The sequence below is a fragment of the Cucumis melo genome, chromosome 5 (genome assembly GCF_025177605.1).
Source record: "Cucumis melo cultivar AY chromosome 5, USDA_Cmelo_AY_1.0, whole genome shotgun sequence".
In the NCBI taxonomy this organism is placed as follows: Eukaryota; Viridiplantae; Streptophyta; class Magnoliopsida; order Cucurbitales; family Cucurbitaceae; genus Cucumis; species Cucumis melo.
In genome coordinates, this window is record NC_066861.1 from 916,799 (window position 1) to 935,877 (window position 19,079).

The following is a 19,079-nucleotide window of genomic DNA, read 5'->3' on the forward strand; positions in this document are numbered from 1 at the left end:
CTTGATTCGAGAATTCGAGTTGCAGAAGATGAAGGAAACAGAATCAATTAAAGAGTATTCTGTTAGGTTATTGGACATTGCAAACCAAATCAGATTACTTGGTTCTGTGTTCAAGGACTCAAGAATTGTAGAAAAAATTCTTGTATCAGTGCCTGAAAAATTTGAGGCATCTATTTCTGCCTTAGAAAATACCAAAGATTTGACTCAAATCACTCTTGCAGAGATACTCAATGCTTTGCAAGCGCAGGAACAAAGAAGAGCCATGAGGCAAGAAGGTGCTGTTGAAGGAGCCTTGCCAGCGAAGCATCATGAGAACGTTAGGAACAATAAGAAGAAGAAGTTTTTCAAGAAGAATCAAATTTCTACTAGAGAATCTTCAACTTACAACAAAGCAGGAGTCAAGAAGGGATCCTATCCTCCCTGTTCACATTGCAATAAACAGGGTCATCCTCCTTTTAAATGCTGGAGGAGACCAAACGCCAAGTGCACCAAATGTAACCAAATGGGGCATGAAGCTGTAATTTGCAGGAACAATAATCAACAACAAGGTGTAGAGGCCAAAATTGCTTATCAGGAGGAGGAGGAGGATCAATTGTTTGTGGCAACATGCTTCGTGGGTGGTGAGTCAAATGAAAGCTGGCTGATTGACAGTGGATGTACCAACCATATGACTCATGACAAGGAGTTGTTTAAAGATCTGAAGCCAACAAATATCACCAAAGTCAGAATTGGCGATGGAGACTACATCTCAGTCAAAGGAAAGGGGACTATTGCGATTGCCAGTTGTAAAGGTACAAAACATATACAGGATGTTCTTTTTGTACCTGACATTAACCAAAATTTGTTGAGTGTGGGTCAACTTATTGAAAAAGGTTTTAAAGTTACTTTTGAAAATGAATATTGCTTGATTAAGGATGCAGCAAATCAAGATATTTTCAAAGTAAAAATGAAAGGAAAAAGTTTTTCACTTAATCCTTTAGAGGAGGAGCAATTTGTTTTTTCTCTCAAAGAATATGAAACATAGCTTTGGCACAAAAGAGTCGGTCACTATCATCATCAAGGGCTGCTACAACTAACGGAGTTGGCACTTGATTTTCCCAAGCTTAGTGAAGAAATCTCAAGCTGCAAAGCGTGTCATTTTGGAAAGCAAAATAGGAAGTCATTTCCCAAGTCATCTTGGAGAGCCACTCAAAAATTGCAGCTCATTCACACAGATGTTGCAGGTCCTCAGAGAACACCTTCTTTAAAAGGCAGTCTCTATTATATTGCTTTTATTGATGACTTCACCAGAATGTGCTGGATTTTTTTCTTGAAGTTTAAATCAGAGGTTGCTCATGTCTTTTGGAAGTTCAAGGCAAGAGTTGAAAATGAAAGTGGTTGCAAAATTCAAATGGTAAGGTCTGACAATGGGAAGGAGTATGTTTCGGCAGAATTTGACAAGTTTTGTGAAGATTCAGGCATAAAACATCAACTTACAGCTCCTTACACTCCTCAACAAAATGGAGTTAGTGAGAGGAGAAATAGATACATCATGGAGATGACAAGATGCATGCTGCATGAAAAGAGTTTGCCAAAGAAGTTTTGGGCAGAGGCAGCAAATACAGCTATATTTCTTCAAAATAGGCTTCCCACAAAAGCATTGAAGGAAAAGACACCATTTGAGGCATGGTATGGGTACAAACCATCATTGAAATTTCTCAAAGTATTTGGTTGTTTGTGTTTCACTCATGTTCCACAGAGCAAGCGTGACAAACTTGATAGGAGAGCTTCACCGGGTGTCTTTATAGGCTATAGTTCTATCAGCAAAGCCTATAAAATTTTCCAGCCACAAACTGGAAAGATTGTCGTGAGCAGGGATGTTCACTTCGAGGAAGATGAAGAGTGGAAAGATTGTCGTGAGCAGGGATGTTCACTTCGAGGAAGATGAAGAGTGGAACTTTGATGATGCAGAGAAGAAAGGTCAGACCTTGGAAAAGATGAAATTCAAGTTTTTTGATTCAAGCATTGAAGAGGAAGATGACAGGCAGAATGAAATAGTAGATGATGCTTCCGTGAGAGGAACAAGGTTGCTTTCTGATATTTATGAAAGGTGCAATGTTGCTGTGTGTGAACCTGCAAACTATGCAGAAGCAAAGAAAGATCAAAGGTGGATAGCTGCAATGGAGGAGGAGTTGTCAATGATAGAGAAGAACAAAACTTGGATCCTAGTTGACAGACCTCAAGATAGGAAGGTAATTGGAGTTAAATGGGTGTTTAGAACCAAGCTTAATGCTGATGGCTCGATTAACAAGCACAAAGCCAGGCTTGTGGTTAAAGGGTATGCTCAAATCTTTGGTGTTGATTACTCTGATACTTTTGCTCCTGTTGCTAGAATGGACACAATCAGGTTACTATTTGCAATAGCTGCACAAAAGGGGTGGAAATTGTATCAGTTGGATGTCAAATCAGCTTTTTTGAATGGTGTCTTACAAGAAGAAATTTATGTTGAGCAGCCCGAAGGATGTGAGAAGCAAGGTGAAAGAAATAAAGTCTATCTTCTCAAGAAGGCTCTTTATGGTTTAAAACAAGCTCCAAGAGCTTGGTATAGCAAAATTGATGAACATTTACTGAGCTTGGGATTTTTGAAAAGTCTATCAGAATCAACCTTATATGTTAAGCACAATGGTACTAGCATTCTTATTGTTTCACTGTATGTTGATGACCTACTGGTTACAGGAAACAATGCAGATCATATTCAAAATTTCAAATGGGAGATGATGAAGATGTTTGAAATGACAGATCTCGGGCTCATGTCCTACTTCCTTGGCATAGAGATCAAGCAAGGGCAAGGTGAAGTTTTCATTTGCCAGAAAAAATATGCAAAGGAAATACTAAAGAAGTTTAAGATGGATGAGTGTAAGGCTGTAAGCACTCCAATGAATCAAAAGGAGAAGTTGTGCAAAGAAGATGATGCTGACAAAGTTGATGAAGGATATTTTAGGAGTTTAATTGGTTGCTTGATGTATCTCACAGCAACAAGACCTGATATTTTGAATGCTGTGAGTATTTTGTCTCGTTTCATGCATTGTGCAAGTGAATTACATCTTAAGGCAGCAAAAAGAGTGATACGATATGTCAAAGGCACAAGTGATTTTGGTGTTAAGTTCACTAGGGGCAAGGAGTTCAAACTGATTGGTTTTTCTGATAGTGATTGGGGAAGTTCCATTGATGATATGAGAAGCACTTTAGGTTACTGTTTTACTCTTAGCTCTGGTGTTTTCTCTTGGAGCTCGAAAAAGCAAGAGATTGTAGCCCAATCCACTGCTGAAGCAGAATTTATTGCTGCAACAGCTACTGCCAATCAAGCTTTATGGCTGAGGAAAATTTTACTTGACCTTGATCTGAAGCAGAAGAAAAGCACGGAGATTCTTGTTGATAACAAAGCGGCTATTGCTATTTCTCATAATCCTGTGTTTTATAAGAAGACTAAACATTTTAACATCAAGTTATTTTTTTTAAGGGAAGTGCAGAAAAGTGGAGAGGTGATTCTTGTCTACTGTAAAACAGAAGATCAAGTTGCAGACATATTAACTAAACCGTTGCCTACTTGCAAGTTCGAGTTTCTAAGGTCAAAACTTGGTGTTTGCAACTCCTAAAGCAAGGAGGAGTGTTAAGAAAGTGCTTTAGGATTGAAACATGCTCATGTGTGTTTATCTTTGTTAAGTTAATTTAGTCCAAGTTTGTTCCTATTTCTTAGGAATTAGTCATTCATGATTTGTAATCATGGAGAAAGTCTAGGGTCATGTTGATTAGTGGAGAAAGTTTAGGGTCATGATGTTAGTGGAGAAAGTTTAGGGTCATGATGTTAGTGGAGAAAGTTTAGGGTCATGATGTTAGTGGGTAGTTATTTTTAAGACTTTAAATACTGTATTTTTCTTTGAATGTAATATAAATGAATTTGTCTTCAATTTGCCATTGCAATATTTATTTTTACTCTAGAAAATAACATGATCAACCTTGTAATACCCTTGTGGGCATTTGCAAATTGGTCTCTGATTTTCCCCTGTTTCACAATAACTATTATACCCACAAACTCCACTTCCTAACCCATTATTTATACTCTCACAAATATTCGAAGGAATGAAATCTGAAACACTCTTCCAAGCCTTATCACTCTTGGAGTAAATGTATTGCCTGAAAACACCATCGTACTCCAAAATGGCTCGACGGTAGAAATTTTGTTGATTTGAGGAAGGAGTTTCTGAGGTTAAATAGGTTAAAGCAGTTCCATTTTTTGCAGAGACATAAATGGAGCCAGACAAATCAAAAACAAGTTTAAACCCAGAACCCACAGTGCCACTTGCCCAATAAGGATTCCCTTGAGAACCCAGAGGAACAATTCTTGTATACAGCACGAGATTCCCATCAGATTGCATCCTCAAATGAAATCTTCCCTCTGAGTAATTTGTTTTCGAATAGCGAGCAATGAGAATGCTGTTCTGTTTCATAACCTGTGATGGTAAAATAGTATCAGTGGGTTCATCAAAGGATTGCCATAGAACTACTTGGGAATTGTTGTTAGCAGCAGCAAGGATGAAGTTGCCGGTGTCAAGCATGGCAGCATGAGAAACCGTTGTGTTTTCAGTTCGGAAATTTGCGGTCCATATTTGGTTAGCTGTTGAGTCATTAAGCACCAGCTGACCATGAGTGGTGAGTTGGAGAATGGATCCGGAGGGGACTAAATGGTTCGGATTGGCGGACCAGACGATGGTGTTTTCAGGGATTTTGTTGAACCAAATGGCTAGTAGAAACCCATTACTTCCAATATCTAAGAAACCAAAAGCGAAGTCACCAGATGGGGAGGACCAGTAAGAATGATTGGTATGGTTGCGTGGAGATGCAATGAGAGATGAGCCTAGAGTTATATTCTTGTAAGGCTGGGAAAATGAGAAGGAGGGTAAAGAAAACAAAGGAAGAAGAAGAAGAAGAAGAAGAAGAAAGAAACAAGGGAAAGCCATAATAAGGCAAAGAAGTTGCTATACCATAGCTTCTGCAGTGTAAGATGATGAGTCCATTTATAACAAAGAGGGATTCTCTTAATGAAATCTATGTGAGTTTTTGGATGAAATTAAACTTTTTCTTTGACTCGGTCTTATCATTCTATAGTTTATTGGAACATTATTCCACACAACATCTATAGTTTCACACAACATGTTTTTTCCTAATTTAGAACCTTTTTCGGTCTTTACCTTTATTTTCAACTTAAAACTTTCGATTTACAAAGAAATTGCATTCGAAAAAAACCACAATTTTGAATTCTATCGATAATATAAACTTTTATCACTGTTTATCGACGTCACCTATCATTGTCTATTGATGATAAAATCTGAAATTTTGTCATATGTTGTAAGTATTTTGTCAAATTTGCTATTTTTTACCATTTTCCAAATTTCGAATTAATATGATTTTTTTTCTTTTACTATCTAAAACCTTTATAATTTTCTCATCCTTTCACCTAAAAATATTCTTAAATTTCATATAATGTTATTATTTTCTTATTCATTTTAAAAATATTTTGTTCTCGCATGAACATTTACACGTACATTTATAATAAACATATAAACAGTCTTACTTTTATCGAAATTACTATTAAAATTGTTAATTATATAGTCTAAGTTTAAGTAAGTTACAATCAAAGTTCCATCAACTATTAATTATAACAATTTTCATAAAAAAAATTCTAAATTTTTATCTATATCATTATTTTCATAAAATCGGTACCTCGATATTTTCATTGACATCGATATTTCAAACATTAACCTTGTCCAAATGTAGAGTGGTCTAACCTAAATATTAAACGTAAATTGAAAGGAAGGATGAAGGAATTATTAGTGGGGAAATAAAAGTGGGATAGTTGAAAGACTTGAAGTTTCTAGTCAATTAAGGTTCTTCAATTAAATTTTATGATATATAGTCAAAAATAAGAAAATTAAATTCTAAAAAGACATTTAGCTCGACTTTTCAATAAACTCTTTCATTTACTTCTAGCTAACCTCTTAAAATTTGTTTAGTAATATCAAAAATTGGAAGTTTGAACTATGAATCTTTTGATCTTCGGTATGCATAGATGCTACTTAAGCTAAGTTTTTTTAGATGTTAGGAAAAAGTTTCAACTTTTTATCTTTGTATCAAATTTAACAAAATGTGTGTTTAACTCTTGATTCACGTCACTTTTTTAACCAAATTTGCATAAATTCTTTCATTTTCATAAGATCAGGTTTTGCTCGAACGAGGAATTTAAACAACACATATTAACCATTAAACAATTTTTTCAAATTTCAAACAAACTATAACTCTGAATGTTTCTAAATGTATAGCAACCAAAAAGTAAGTAATAATCATGTAGAAATCAGATGACAATAGCAAACAACTTAGAAACGAATAATCATATAGAAATCAGGTAAAGTTTAGATAGCAATCACAAACTACTTATTATCAAATAGCAATTAGATTTCAATCACAACCTACTAAATATCAAATAATAACAATCAGATAAGAATCGCGAAGTAATATCAAATAAGAATAAGATGACAACGTAACCTGAGGGGCATTTTAGTTTTCAACTATTTCAATGAACTTGCTAAATTTTATTTACATACATGACTATATGATAATGCAGATGAGTCATTGGATTATACATAAAATATGGAAGAAGAGAAAGAGACAATGTTATTACTTAATTGCACTAATAAATGAAGATGGATCAGGAGGAGTTGATACTTCAACTGCACCTTCAAGCATTTGTACCACTTTCTTCATGGATGGCCTTAGAGATGGCTCCTCCTGAATACACCATATTCCAATCTTAACAAATCTCTCCACTCTCTTCATATCATCTCTTGCTTCTTCATCATCTCTTACCAACTTCTCAATTTCCTTCTCATTCATACAATCATATACCCAATCACTTAGTATCATTTCATCTTCGTCTTCTGTTTCCATTTCAAAATTCTTTCTACAACAGATTATCTCCAGCAACAGAATCCCAAAGCTATAAACATCAACTTTCACTGTAATGGGAAAGCTTCTAAACCATTCAGGAGCCACATACCCTTTTGTTCCTCTAATTGCAGTCATGGTTCGTGTTTGATCTTTCTTCAGAAGTTTAGCCAATCCAAAATCTGCAATTTTTGCACCATAACTGTCATCAAGAAGGATGTTTTGTGGCTTGATATCACAATGAATGATCTGAGTACTGCACTCTTCATGTAAGTAACTTAACCCTCTTGCAATTCCTAAAACAAGCTGAATTCTTGTATACCAAGTTGGCTTTGAAGGCTTAAAAAGAAAATCTGCAAGAGACCCATTTTCCATGAACTCATAAACCAACATTCTGTGTTCTCCTTCGTTACAAAAACCAACTAATTTAACCAAATTCTTATGGTTTGATCGAGCAATCGCACTTACTTCAACTTTAAATTCATTCTCTCCCGATCCTCCCTTCGCTATGTTCTCCAACTTTTTAACTGCCACCAAGTTGTTGTCATCAAGAGTCCCTTTATAAACAGTAGCAAATGCACCACTTCCCAGTTGCTCTTTGAATCCCTTAGTGGCTTTGTTAAGCGCTTCATAGCTAAAAGCTCTTAGATTCACACCTAAAATGAAAGGGTCTTCTCCATTAAACTTTAATTTCCTTCTACTGAATCGATGGCCGATCAATAAAGTGAGTAGGAATAAGAGGATATTAAGAAATAAAGAGCTTCCTAACAAAACTGATCCAATGACTATCTTTGTTTTGTTATTGCAATTCTTGTCAAGGTTTTGAGATTGCAGAGTTGAATTGCTTCTCCTGATTTTGATAAGAGCTTTTCCTCCCACGCTATAATCCATTTTCCCAAATGAAAGTGGGAACTTCTTCTTCCAACAATTTCCATCTCTAAAAATGGCTGCCGCACAAAAACAATCTTTTAAACATTCGTTTCTGCACCAATCTTCATTGACTGGTAGGTAATGGCCGTAATCAGATTGAGGCCAATCCGTATTGTCCATAGAAACAAAATCAAAGTTATCAATTTCAGGATACGCACAGCTTTGAGGAACAAAATTGGGTTTACAACTTTTTGTTACATCATTTGGATCAAGCAAGACATACCCATCAGGACAAGTGCAAAATGGCTTTTGATCATCCCCAAGCCTGCAGTAGCTATTGAACCCACAAGCTCCACTGTCCGAACCTTCACTAATTGCCAAACATATGTTGGAAGGAATGAATTTCGACACCGACCAAGCTTTAGGCCAAGATGAGTTTCTTCCGGTGCCGCTCCTTGGGTAAATATAATGTCTAAAAACCCCATCATGTTCCAAAATTGCTCGCTGGTAGAAAGTTTGAGCTGTGGGATTATTTGATGAGAGATTGTTGAGAATGGTTTTATTCTCTGCGATGAGAACAATAGAACCAGAGAGGTTGAAGACCACTTGAAAGCCGAAACTCTGAGTGTTAGGTGACCAATAATCTGTACTTAGTACATCGGAAGGAAAATTTCTTGTGTAAAGCACGAGATTCCCATCAGTTTGCATAGAAAATTCAAATCTCCCACTTGAGTAATTCGTTTCTGAATAAGAAGCAACCAGTTTTTTTCCCTTATTCAGAATCTGTGACGGTAAAATCGTATCTGTCGGGTAATCGAAGCTTTGCCAAACAATTTCAGAATCGTTAGCTGCGAGAATGAAATTTCCATTATCAAGAAGGACTGCAAAGGAAACAGATTGATTAGTAGCCGTAAAAGTTGAAGCCCAGATTTGCTTGCCGGCAGGGTCGTTGAGGACGAGTTGACCACTTTTTGTAAGTACAACGGTGGAACCTTCCGGCGCTAATTTGTCCCGATTAGCAGACCAAACGACGGTTTTATCATCAATTTTATTGAACCAAATTGCTAACAAATAGTCTCCCCCTAAAGCTTGACGAAAACCGAAAGCAAAATCACCAGAAGCAGAGGACCAGAAGGAATCGCCGGAATGAGCAGTGAGAGATTTGCCTAAAGTTATATTTGGGTTTGTTGTCTGAGCAACGGCAAAAGAAGGGCTAAGAAGAAAAAGAAGAAGAAGAGATGGGAATGGAAAGCAGAGGGAGGCCATGGAAGCGAGAACATGAAATTACATAAGAAAATGGAAGTGGGTTATTAAGATAAGAGGGAGATAGAATTGAGGAGGGAATGGCGGGGCAGATTGATTGGAGGTTCTGAGAAGAAAGTTATGGTGAAATGTTTGAACTTTGAAGAAGACGAAACAGGGGAAAGTCAGTTTGGTTGACTTTGAATTGTTTTATTGCATTGAAAATCTTATTTTATTTTCTTCTAATATGGGATTAATTAGTTTATCTAATTAACTATATCAATTAAAATTTTAATAACCTTAGCAATTAATTAATTCATTTTTCTCCATCACCATTGGAGGACTTCTCAAATCAGAATGATATTTTTATTAAAAATTATGATAAAAGATTAGTCCAATTTGGTTTGAATGAGTTAATATCTAATTAAAAAAATTAATTAGAAGCTTATTAAGCTAACAAATATTTAATTCAAGTTTACTTTCTCTCCCGGTCTATGTGATAGATTTTTATCGTTGATATTTTTTTCCAAATTTGCAATATTGATAAAATATTGTTATATATAATAACACTTTAAATCTAATTTCTATATTTGCAAATAATCAATAATTTTATTCTAAAAGTATACTATTTGAAATTTCAATTTCTATTAGGGTTGTCGATTAATTTCAATTTACCAATTTATTCTAAAAGTATACTATTCCAAGAGTATACTATTTGAAATTTCAATTTCTAGTTTTCTACCCCATGCTTAGGATTTGTGGTCTTCGTCGAAAAAAAGAAAAAGAAGATATTTTCTTATGTGTCTTTCAATTTATTTTTTCTACGAAGAGAGGTACAAAGATGTGTAGTGTTTAGATTGCACTATATTACTTAATTTTATATTGACAATTCCACGTCGAGAAGCTCCACCTATTTCCCACCTGAAATGACAACTATCTTCCTTATCGACCATGTTGTCCAATGCCCACTATGAGTGACCATTGGTAGGTCATAGTGCTTTAAATTCAAATTTGAAACCATTTAATAGTTGCATCCGTGTTTGTGCAACTTATACTCAAATGAGTATAAATTTTATCATGCACTAAATTATTCTTTTAAAAAAAATTGCTTTCTTTATATTTATTTAAATCTTCAAAACATTTTTAAAGTACAGGGCAAACAAACTTGTATATAAAAACATCTGTGAGAAAAATTTGCCAAATAAATGCGTGCTTTATTTTTAAGGTTCGATTCAAAATATTAGCATATATAGCAATATTTTAAAAAAAATTGCACCAAAATCTTCCTTAGGTTAAATCACTGATAGACCATGTTGCAAATATTGGTCCGATATAAGTTTATCATTCTATCACTGATCAACTTTGCTATATGTACACTTTTTATAAAATGTTATGTACTTAATTATTATTCATAAAATTGTTATCTATTATAGTTAGAGGAATAACAATGGATAACAAAAAAATGAAACTATTTACAAAATATCACAAATAATTTTAAGGGACCGTACAAAGGTCCATGAATTTCTCTATATTTTGCATATAGTTTCAATATTTTGTTACATTTGAAAATATTCCTTTTATTAACTCTATTTTTTAAACAGGTTTTAAAAGCAACACAAGTATAACTCGATTATCATAAGCTTGTGCCATGAAGCTCAACTAGTAATTATTTAGACTCTTTTTTGTAACGGTTTCTTACCATAGTTTGCATCTTTTCAAGTGAAAGAGTTGGATTTTTAGCTATATTTCAAACACAAAATCAAATTCTTAAACGACTTTTTTATTGATTCGATTCTCATAAGAAGTAGATAACAAAGTGAAAATAGCACCTTGTAAGTCTAGATGGACCTCGGTATATCGTATGAAAAGCATAAAGTTGAGAGAAGCGATACCAAATCTGTTGGTACTCTTACGTCTCATATTTGTTTCCGATTTAGAAATACTAAGAATGAAGAATCTACTGTGTGACAAAATAGAAGCTAAGACGCTGAGTAATTTCTTATGAATCCAAAGTGTTCAATAACATCAAATCTGGACTTTTTGCAATTCCTAACTCATCATGTCAGTGAAATGAAAAGAAGTGAATGCAGTAAACACAGAAATCCAATATAGTTCTAAAACCTCCCCATCTAACTTAGTTATCAATAATCTATAATCAAAAACAAAGAAAGAAACTGCAAAAATTTGGAAAGAGAAAAGAGAGAGATTGGTTGGGTTGGTTCAATCTTTTCTCTTTCACTGGCACTCTAAGATGTTTGTACAAAAAAAAAAGGGGGTATAGAAATATTAAACAAATTAGTAATCCATTACTTGTTCTGCGTGGGATTTGATTTGCTGGGTGGCGCCACTCTTAGACTTGCCTCTGTAGATCTACTACTATTCATCTTGTTTCCATTAATGGAGAATGAGGAGAGTGAAGAAAGGAGCAATCTTCTTGATTCAATTAGGGCGGCTGCAGTGGGAACAAGATGAGTAGATCTGTGATGGTGGATTCTGATGGGAAAACAGATGAATATAGAGATGAGAATCAAGGCAATGAGACAGAGAAGAGCTCCAATCGTCCGAGAAATTTTCATAATGAGTGAGAGTTTACAGATCTGATTTGGAGTAAAAAAATGAGCATTTGGGGAAGTTTGAGGGTTTTGTGTGTGTTTGTTTGTTTGTTTTGTCAATGGAAAATAAACATAGTTAACATTGTCGTGTGTTTTTTCTTTTCTTTTTTGTTTTTTTGTCACATGGGTCATGTGAGCTTATACGGCCCAAGTTTGGCCTAACTTAGTGATACCTTCACTTATGGCTTAGGATCCAATTATGATAAGTAATACTCAACCATTTTGGACCTAACAATCCCAAATCAATATTAAGATTGCAAAGAAACATTAGCTAAAGACTAAAAGAGAGGTTAGGTTTGTAGTGTGACTGCAAAATGATTGACAGAATTAGCTGGGTGGTTCTTAACTCCTCAGAATCTCTCGTTCTTACCGATTGTGAAAGGGTGCAACTCTTTTGGCCCATCAAGATCCTCGAATTCCTTGCTATGGTGAGAGATCTGAATGTTTCTTTTTGACAGTTTTACCCTTATCTCCTCTCCCCCAATTTTTGTTGAGTCTGATTGTACTGAGCTTATTAATACTTTATCCCATAAGATTATGGATCTGTCAGAGTTATCGAGCTTTGTTGAGGGCATTGAAGCCTTGGTTTTGTCTGTCCATGTGTGGGCTTATGTTTGGTGCTCGTGCTCTGCGAATAGGTTGGCCCATTGTTTGGCTCGGGATGCTCTGGTGCATGGTAATTGGGGATTGTTTTGTTCCTGTCTCTATCTCTAAAGAGGGGGGGTGGGGCTTCCTATGTTTTCCTGAATGGATTCTTCTCCTCTACCTTTGTTGGTGAAGCTTGTGTCCTTGGTTAGCTGTGGGGGCTCAAAATGCTCTCTTTACTATATTTTACATGTTCTTTTTTGACAAATTATATAGGCCTCAAAATATACATCTTTAAGAGTTGTAACTCTCACAAATTATGATATCATTATCAGTCATGATATAACAGTTGTAGGGCTCATTCTTGAGATTCATATGACATGATTAAGATTCTTATGTTCATATAAAATTATTTGTTAAATCTTGAAATGAAATGCACCTAAATTTCTCCACTAAACCCTTGAAAAAGTTGAACTCGGCTTTTAAGGATTCCATAAATCAGGACAAACTTGCATGTGAGGTCAGAAGATTTTTTCCTCTTAATCTGGGTCGGCCCAGGCTGTCATGGCTTAATGCCATAGCTTTGGTTAAATTTGAACTCACTTCTGTCCTTTGCACAACTCAATTTGTTCCATTACTTCAACACAACAAAAGAAAAGAAAAAAAAAATCAAACTTCCGATATCATTAATCTGGATATGTATATTGTTGAATCAGCAACCACAAAAAAAAAAAAAAAAAAAAAAAAAAAAGAGGTTCATTCTTTCATCCCTCTCCCTGTTTCCCCTGTTTTGTAAGCTGTAAGGCTGTAATGTAAGGTAAAGAAAATGGAAAACAGTTACAAGACAACTACATAATTTACATTATACAATAAGAATGAATCATAATCAACTAACTAATCTATCTCCTTGAACGCTTCTGTGGTTTACTACTGCTCACTTCCTCCCTTTGCTGCCTCTTTACTGTCACTGTTTCTGTTTTCTTCGGCGGCCTCCCCACTGCTTTCTTCCCTCTCCCTCCTCCTCCGCCATTCCGTCGTACCCTTTCTTTTTTCCCTTCCTTCTGCTTCTTCACCTTTCTCTTCCCTTCCTCTTCCTCTTCCTGTTCTTCTTCCTCCTCCTCCTCCTCCTCTTCTTTTATACACTCATTCTCTGAAGCATCACCATCTTCTTCTGCAGCTTCGTTTGGAGAATTCTGCTTCATTCTCTTCAAGAAGCTTACAGCCCCTTGCTTTTTCTTTGTCACTCTCTCTTTCTTTTCCATTCTAACCTCCATCCCGTCGTGAGAGCTCAATTCGTTTCCTCCGTATTCGTGTTTCACTTCCCCATTGTTTTTGCTCGTCGATGATGTCCTTGAGCTTCTCTGCCCTGAATTAACCGGTGTCGGAGTGGGTGTGGGTCTTAGTCTCTCTTTTGAATTCGATCCCTTCTTCCATGTACCCTTCTCGTATATTTTAATCTCAGAAGAATCAGACACCTTGGGTTTCACTTCAACATCTCTAGAATTCTTATCGGCTTTTTTGCAATCCGTCGCAACAGAGTCGCGTTTACGACACCCCACTATGGTAGTAGATGGTTTAGTGGTAGGCTTTGACGATGGAAGAGAAAGATCCGTTTCTTGCTTGGGTTTTGATTTAAGGATAACGGGTTGGGGTTTTTCTATACTGTCTTTCATTTCTTTCAATACGAGAGCTCGAAGCTTAAGTGCTGCACCATTTTCAGGGGAGGATCTGTGGAAGAAAATGATGGCATTGTTGAAAAGGAGGAGGAGATCTCGGAAGAAGCGGTGAATTGAATCCGCATACGCACCTTTAACCACTCGACAACGAATCGTTCTCAGATCAATATGTTGGCGTATCAAATTTTTGTATCTATCAGATTCCTGCAACAAAATTACAACAACGGAAAAACTATTAACAGAGAATGTCAGACCCACCACTTCCTCCACCATCACTCTCAACTCCCACAGACTCGGGTCAAACCGGGATATTATAATGTCCATCTCATCGAACCGGACTAGATTTGATTTGGGTTAAAACGACGCAGTTTTCACTAACGGAAGGATATACGGCGGTACTCCACCGTTTTGCCAAATATAACGAACGTATTAGGATGACAAGGCTCAAATTCCACGTATGACCATAGCATGTCACCTAACTGTCCAATTGTAAGGACCAAAATACCCTCTGTTTGTACGTGTGAATGACAAGAAAGTCCTTAAGTGTATCCAAGTGGCAAGTACACAGCCGTAGATTTAACATCCACGTGGACGACTTGAGGATGAATCATCGAGGCCGTTCATATTCATAATGTGATTCCTACTCTCTTTACACGTTACTTTTTCTTATCCAATCTCTCTCTTGTAAAAAAAAAAAGGAATTAATTAATTAAAAAGGAAAGAGGGAAATTGAGAGAAACGCACCTGGCTCCGTAGGCGGCGCTCGAAGGTAGAGCCAAGCTGATGGGAGCGAATGGTGTCGAGAAGTTTGAGCAAGGGTTCAGATTTGACGGCTAAGGGCTTGGGCTTGGGCTTGGCTGGAGAAACCTCGGGCTCTTCGCCACTGCTATTACGACACCGTTTCCTTTGAGACAAGCTGCCTGAGCTTTGCACGTCGCTGCTTTGCTGCTTCGACACCGCCCCTTCTTTCCCATCTTGCTTCGACTCGCTCACCGATTCCCACGCTTCGTTCGAATCAACCGCCGCCGCCGCCCCCTTCCAATTCCCCCAATTTCTTTCTTTCTCTCTCCGTTTATATCCTCCGCCCGACTTCTTTTCTCTTTCCGGCTTTGCTTCTGGCTCCGCTCCTTCGCTGTTGAATGACCATTCTCTCCCCGGTTCATCTCCGGTTTTGGGAGGCCCGGTTTCTTTAATCTTTGACATATTGACTGATTCGATAATCGGGTTCTCCTCAACCATGCCGTTCTGTCGAACATCGTCTTTTTTACTTGTGGAATTGGATTCGTTGAGGGATCGGTTCTCGCGATCGTCGGAGTCGTCTCCAGAGGCGGCCGGATTTTGTAGGTGGAGATTCGTTTTGGCTTTGTCGGTGTCCAGATCAGATCCCTCGTGGGATTGGTTGAAACTCCGGTCTCTCTCCTCCTCCAATCGCTTCACCTTCATTTCCAATGACCTGTTGACACAAACAAAAAAAAAAAAAGAAAAAAAAGGAGGGAAAGATAGATGTTCAGATCTCTCAACCAACCAATCAGTTGGAGTCAGATCTCTGAGTGGAAGAGCAAAGAATTTTACACGATCAATACATCCCGTCGTTCAACATCACGGCGGAGTTCCTGGACCCGAATCTTTCTCAACTCATCGAGCATAGGCATGAGAGTGTTGGTATCAGAATCAGAATCGATGACGTTTTGGGAGAGGAATCGGCGCTTGAGGTCATAAAACTTGTTCCTACAATCTTGGGGAGTTAGAGAAGAAGAAGAAGAAGAAGAAGAAGAAGGAGATTGAGAGCATCTATTCTGTATTTCCATGGCGACTGATTCCCAACTGGCGGTTCCATGGCGGTTCACGGCGGAGGCTAACAAAAGCTCCTCCAACGTGCCCCATCGTTTGGCGTTGGTTTCGCGTTGCTTAACCATGTTTGAAAGCCCACTCTCACGTCATCATTGGCATTCGAATTTAGGGTTTATGGGGATTCAATTCAATTCAAAAACAAAATAAGTAAATACATAAATAAATAAATAAATCCAAAAGGCCTTTTTCTCTCTTTCTCTCTCTTTTAATTTTTTCAATCCTAATTTTATTTTGGTTATTTGTTTGTTTGTTTGTAGCGTTCTTTTGTGTATTTGTAGAATTAGAAGAAGAATTTGTTGTCCTCTTTTTTTTCCCTTTAATTTTGTGAGAGATTTTGTTCCCATAAATATTTGGTCTCCTTTTGATCCATCACCCTCTTTGCAACCCCACACAACCTCCCTTTAAAAAAATTAAACTATGTAGTAAGAAATTTTGACAATTTCAACCCCAAATTTAAATTCATTTCTAACCAAATTTCATAACAATAGCCTCAGAGACCCGCTAAGTCAACATGATAGAATGAGATTTGATCTTAGTTTGGATTAGGAAATTCATCTCTTAATAGTATACTATTTATGACTGAGACTTCATATCATGTAACTTAAACTTCTGACTTCTTTTTTATTCTAATAATCATTTTTTAATTATTTTTTAGGTTTCTATTTTTCTCGAAATGAAAAATAGTTGGGTTATAGACCTAAAAAGAAAAGCATATTTTGTTACATAATAGGGGTTGGTTTGAGGGTGGGAGATAGGGGAGTGATTTAAGTTTCCATTTATAATGTTTAGAATATGAAATTACTTTGGTGCTTCCACTTCATTTCATCACCATTTTCATTTCCATCCATATTTCAATAATTCTAAATTATTATTTTTTTTTAAAGAATCGACGTGTTTAAATGAAGGAGTAAAAAAGAAAATATGACTTTTAACTCGTCACCTTTTAATATACCTCGAACATTTTTTAGGTAAAAGGTGAGAATTGATGCACAAGTATCGATGACATTTTTTTTTTTAATAATTTTATTTAGACCAAGTCAAATATTACTTTCAATTTTAAATTTATTAAATTAAATTTTGCATGTTATAAATATAGTAATTACAATAAAAGATATTTGTAGTAAGTTATTACAATCAACTTTAATATAGACTAAAATTCATATGCAATATTTATCGTGCCGAAAGATTTAGCATAGGTAGAAGAGTTCGGGTCTTTCGAAACTTTACAATCTCTATATAATAAATATAATTATTATAAATTGCAAACCGATAAAATATTTATAAAATATAACTAGATTATATTTAATACATTAAATTTGCTATATTTGAAAATAAAACTATCTTTCCATCTCCCTCCACTCTTTTGCATCACTTGTTTGTTGATGATTTTGCTGTGCATCACTCAGAAAATCATGGAATGATTTAGCAGAAGATCCATTGAAGCTTTCCCTTTGTTCCCATGCCTTCTCCATTGTCTCTTTAACTTTCTCTACATTTCTCCTCATTATCTCCTTCTTCTCTTCCATCACCTCTTCCATCTTCTTCACTACATCTTCACTATTCACTTCGCTTTTCTTTCCTCTCCCTACCTCCACACACACCCCCATTTCCTCCTCTAGATATTTCGCGTTGAAGAACTGCTCTCCGGCCAGTGGCCACCCCATCAACGGCACTCCATGCCCTAGTGATTCCATCACCGAGTTCCATCCACAGTGCGATAGAAATGCCGATACTGCTCTGTGCGATAGAATTTCCACTTGGGGTGCCCAGTTCTGTACCACTAACCCCCTTCCTGTTGCTCTGTTTCGCTCTTCGAACCCTTCCGGCAGCCATTCCTTCCCATTGAATTCTGAGTTTATGTCCACCTCGATCGGTGGTCGTACTACCCAGATGAAGTTCTTCTGGCTGGCTTCTAGTGCTTTCGCTAATTGCATCATCTGCGACGACGAAATCGTGTTCATCGACCCAAACGAAACGTACAAAACAGAGTTCGATGGCTTCGAATCCAGCCATTTTAGAATGGTTTCTCTTGTGATTACTCCTGTTGTGTTCCCAATACGATCCCGGGTCTTTAATCGCAAAACAAGTGGGCCGATTGGACGAACATGAAGCCCCGGGAACTTACGCCTGAAATACGACAGCCCAATTTGATCAAACTCCTCGACTGTGTTGAAAAGCAAGCTCTGTGAGTCCACCCACGCCGATAAATTTTCCCGCTGGAAAATCGACCAATCGTCTTCACCGTCAGCTTCCGCGATGTTGGTCGGCAACTGGGTCTTATGGAGCTGAACGGTACCTTCTTTAAAATCCGGCAGAGAGAAGTCGTGGGCGACGACGTTCCGATGAGGAAGGTTGAGCCAAAGAGAGACGTAGCAAGCGAGGCCAAAACCACCAGTGCCGCTAAATATTGCGTGGTAGACGCCGAGTTGTTTGGCGACATTGGCAGTCCAACCAAGAAAGATGTCAGAGATGATACAGAGTGGGGGGCGGCCATGGCAGCGAGCTGTGAGAGCTTGTATTGCTTCTTTGAAAGAGGATTTGAATTGGAGAGAGGCGGAAGCTTGATAAAGGCGAAGGATGAGGTGATAAGGAAGGGTATCGAAGTTTTCAGAGTCCGGTGGGAGGCCATGGGAGGAGCTTGAGAAAGGGATTTCAAGAAAACGAATGGAAGAATATGAGGGAAGAGAAGATCGGAGTTTCTTAAGGTTCAAAGGAGTGTTTACAAAGTAAATGGCGTAGTTGGTGTTTACTTGTTCAATCTGGAGAGCTAAAGCTAGAAATGGAATGATATGGCCTTGCCCCATGAACGGGAATAGCACAATGCTTTGTTTTTCATCCTCCATTGTTGATACAAAGGATGCTAGAAGAAGAAGAAGAAGAAGAAGAAGAAGAAGAAGAAGAAGAAGAAGAAGAAGAATGGGAATTGGTCGACTCTTTTCATGTGAGCATATGATATATATATATACACAAATGTCACGAAATTAATGAAATAGAAACCTAAGAAATTTTTAGCCGACACTGATTCTTAGTATCAAATTTATTTCATTCCACAGTTAGTTTTCTTTTAACACTCATATGTTTGTTAGGCTGTTTTCATGTTCCCATCTTATTTTCGTTCTGTCCTCAATTCCTCACGTGTGAAATCTCTAAAGAGTCCTCAATTCCTTGGCATATTCTCTAGCCATACTTAGGTTGAAAAAAAAAAAACCTAAGAATTCAAATGGCAAGGGACTCTTCGATTAGGAAATAGGTGCTGTTTTTTTTT

At 37.0% G+C, this 19,079-nt stretch overlaps 4 protein-coding genes and 1 long non-coding RNA gene across 5 annotated transcripts; 1 reads left to right on the plus strand and 4 right to left on the minus strand.

Annotated features, from left to right (window-relative positions):
• Positions 1 to 3,974: 3,974 nt before the first annotated feature.
• Positions 3,975 to 5,054, minus strand: LOC127149381 (G-type lectin S-receptor-like serine/threonine-protein kinase LECRK2). The gene is made up of 2 exons (XM_051084594.1): positions 5,022 to 5,054; positions 3,975 to 4,916 (listed from the first exon to the last, which is right to left on the minus strand). Exons 1-2 carry the CDS (start codon positions 5,052 to 5,054, stop codon positions 3,975 to 3,977), a joined length of 975 nt encoding a protein of 324 aa, XP_050940551.1.
• Positions 5,055 to 6,567: 1,513 nt separating this feature from the next.
• Positions 6,568 to 9,276, minus strand: LOC103491537 (G-type lectin S-receptor-like serine/threonine-protein kinase LECRK3). Its single transcript, XM_008451524.3, has one exon. It carries the CDS (start codon positions 9,112 to 9,114, stop codon positions 6,712 to 6,714), a length of 2,403 nt encoding a protein of 800 aa, XP_008449746.1. The 5' UTR covers positions 9,115 to 9,276; the 3' UTR covers positions 6,568 to 6,711.
• Positions 9,277 to 11,993: 2,717 nt separating this feature from the next.
• On the plus strand, positions 11,994 to 12,582 carry LOC127149477 (uncharacterized). The gene is made up of 2 exons (XR_007821106.1): positions 11,994 to 12,130; positions 12,237 to 12,582. It is a non-coding gene; the product is annotated as an uncharacterized LOC127149477 (long non-coding RNA).
• A 360-nt stretch (positions 12,583 to 12,942) lies between these two features.
• Positions 12,943 to 16,095, minus strand: LOC103491536 (uncharacterized). The gene is made up of 3 exons (XM_008451523.3): positions 15,536 to 16,095; positions 14,708 to 15,416; positions 12,943 to 14,167 (listed from the first exon to the last, which is right to left on the minus strand). The coding sequence occupies exons 1-3, from the start codon at positions 15,877 to 15,879 to the stop codon at positions 13,187 to 13,189; spliced, it is 2,034 nt and encodes a 677-aa protein (XP_008449745.1). The 5' UTR covers positions 15,880 to 16,095; the 3' UTR covers positions 12,943 to 13,186.
• A 950-nt stretch (positions 16,096 to 17,045) lies between these two features.
• Positions 17,046 to 18,750, minus strand: LOC103491535 (UDP-glycosyltransferase 92A1). The gene has a single exon (XM_008451522.3). The coding sequence runs from the start codon at positions 18,655 to 18,657 to the stop codon at positions 17,152 to 17,154; it is 1,506 nt and encodes a 501-aa protein (XP_008449744.1). The 5' UTR covers positions 18,658 to 18,750; the 3' UTR covers positions 17,046 to 17,151.
• Positions 18,751 to 19,079: the final 329 nt, after the last annotated feature.

Bases quoted from the DNA above. Each gene is read 5' to 3' on its own strand.
- LOC103491536 (XM_008451523.3), bottom strand. From the start codon at position 15,879: ATGGTTAAGCAACGCGAAACCAACGCCAAACGATGGGGCACGTTGGAG. The intron at 15,417-15,535 runs GTAAAATTCTTT...TTGTGTCAACAG, and splicing joins CGACGGGATGTATTGATCGT to GTCATTGGAAATGAAGGTGA. The intron at 14,168-14,707 runs GTGCGTTTCTCT...ATTTTGTTGCAG, and splicing joins AGCGCCGCCTACGGAGCCAG to GAATCTGATAGATACAAAAA.
- LOC103491535 (XM_008451522.3), bottom strand. From the start codon at position 18,657: ATGGAGGATGAAAAACAAAGCATTGTGCTATTCCCGTTCATGGGGCAA.
- LOC103491537 (XM_008451524.3), bottom strand. From the start codon at position 9,114: ATGGCCTCCCTCTGCTTTCCATTCCCATCTCTTCTTCTTCTTTTTCTT.
- LOC127149381 (XM_051084594.1), bottom strand. From the start codon at position 5,054: ATGGACTCATCATCTTACACTGCAGAAGCTATG. The intron at 4,917-5,021 runs GTATAGCAACTT...TCATTTTCCCAG, and splicing joins CTTACACTGCAGAAGCTATG to CCTTACAAGAATATAACTCT.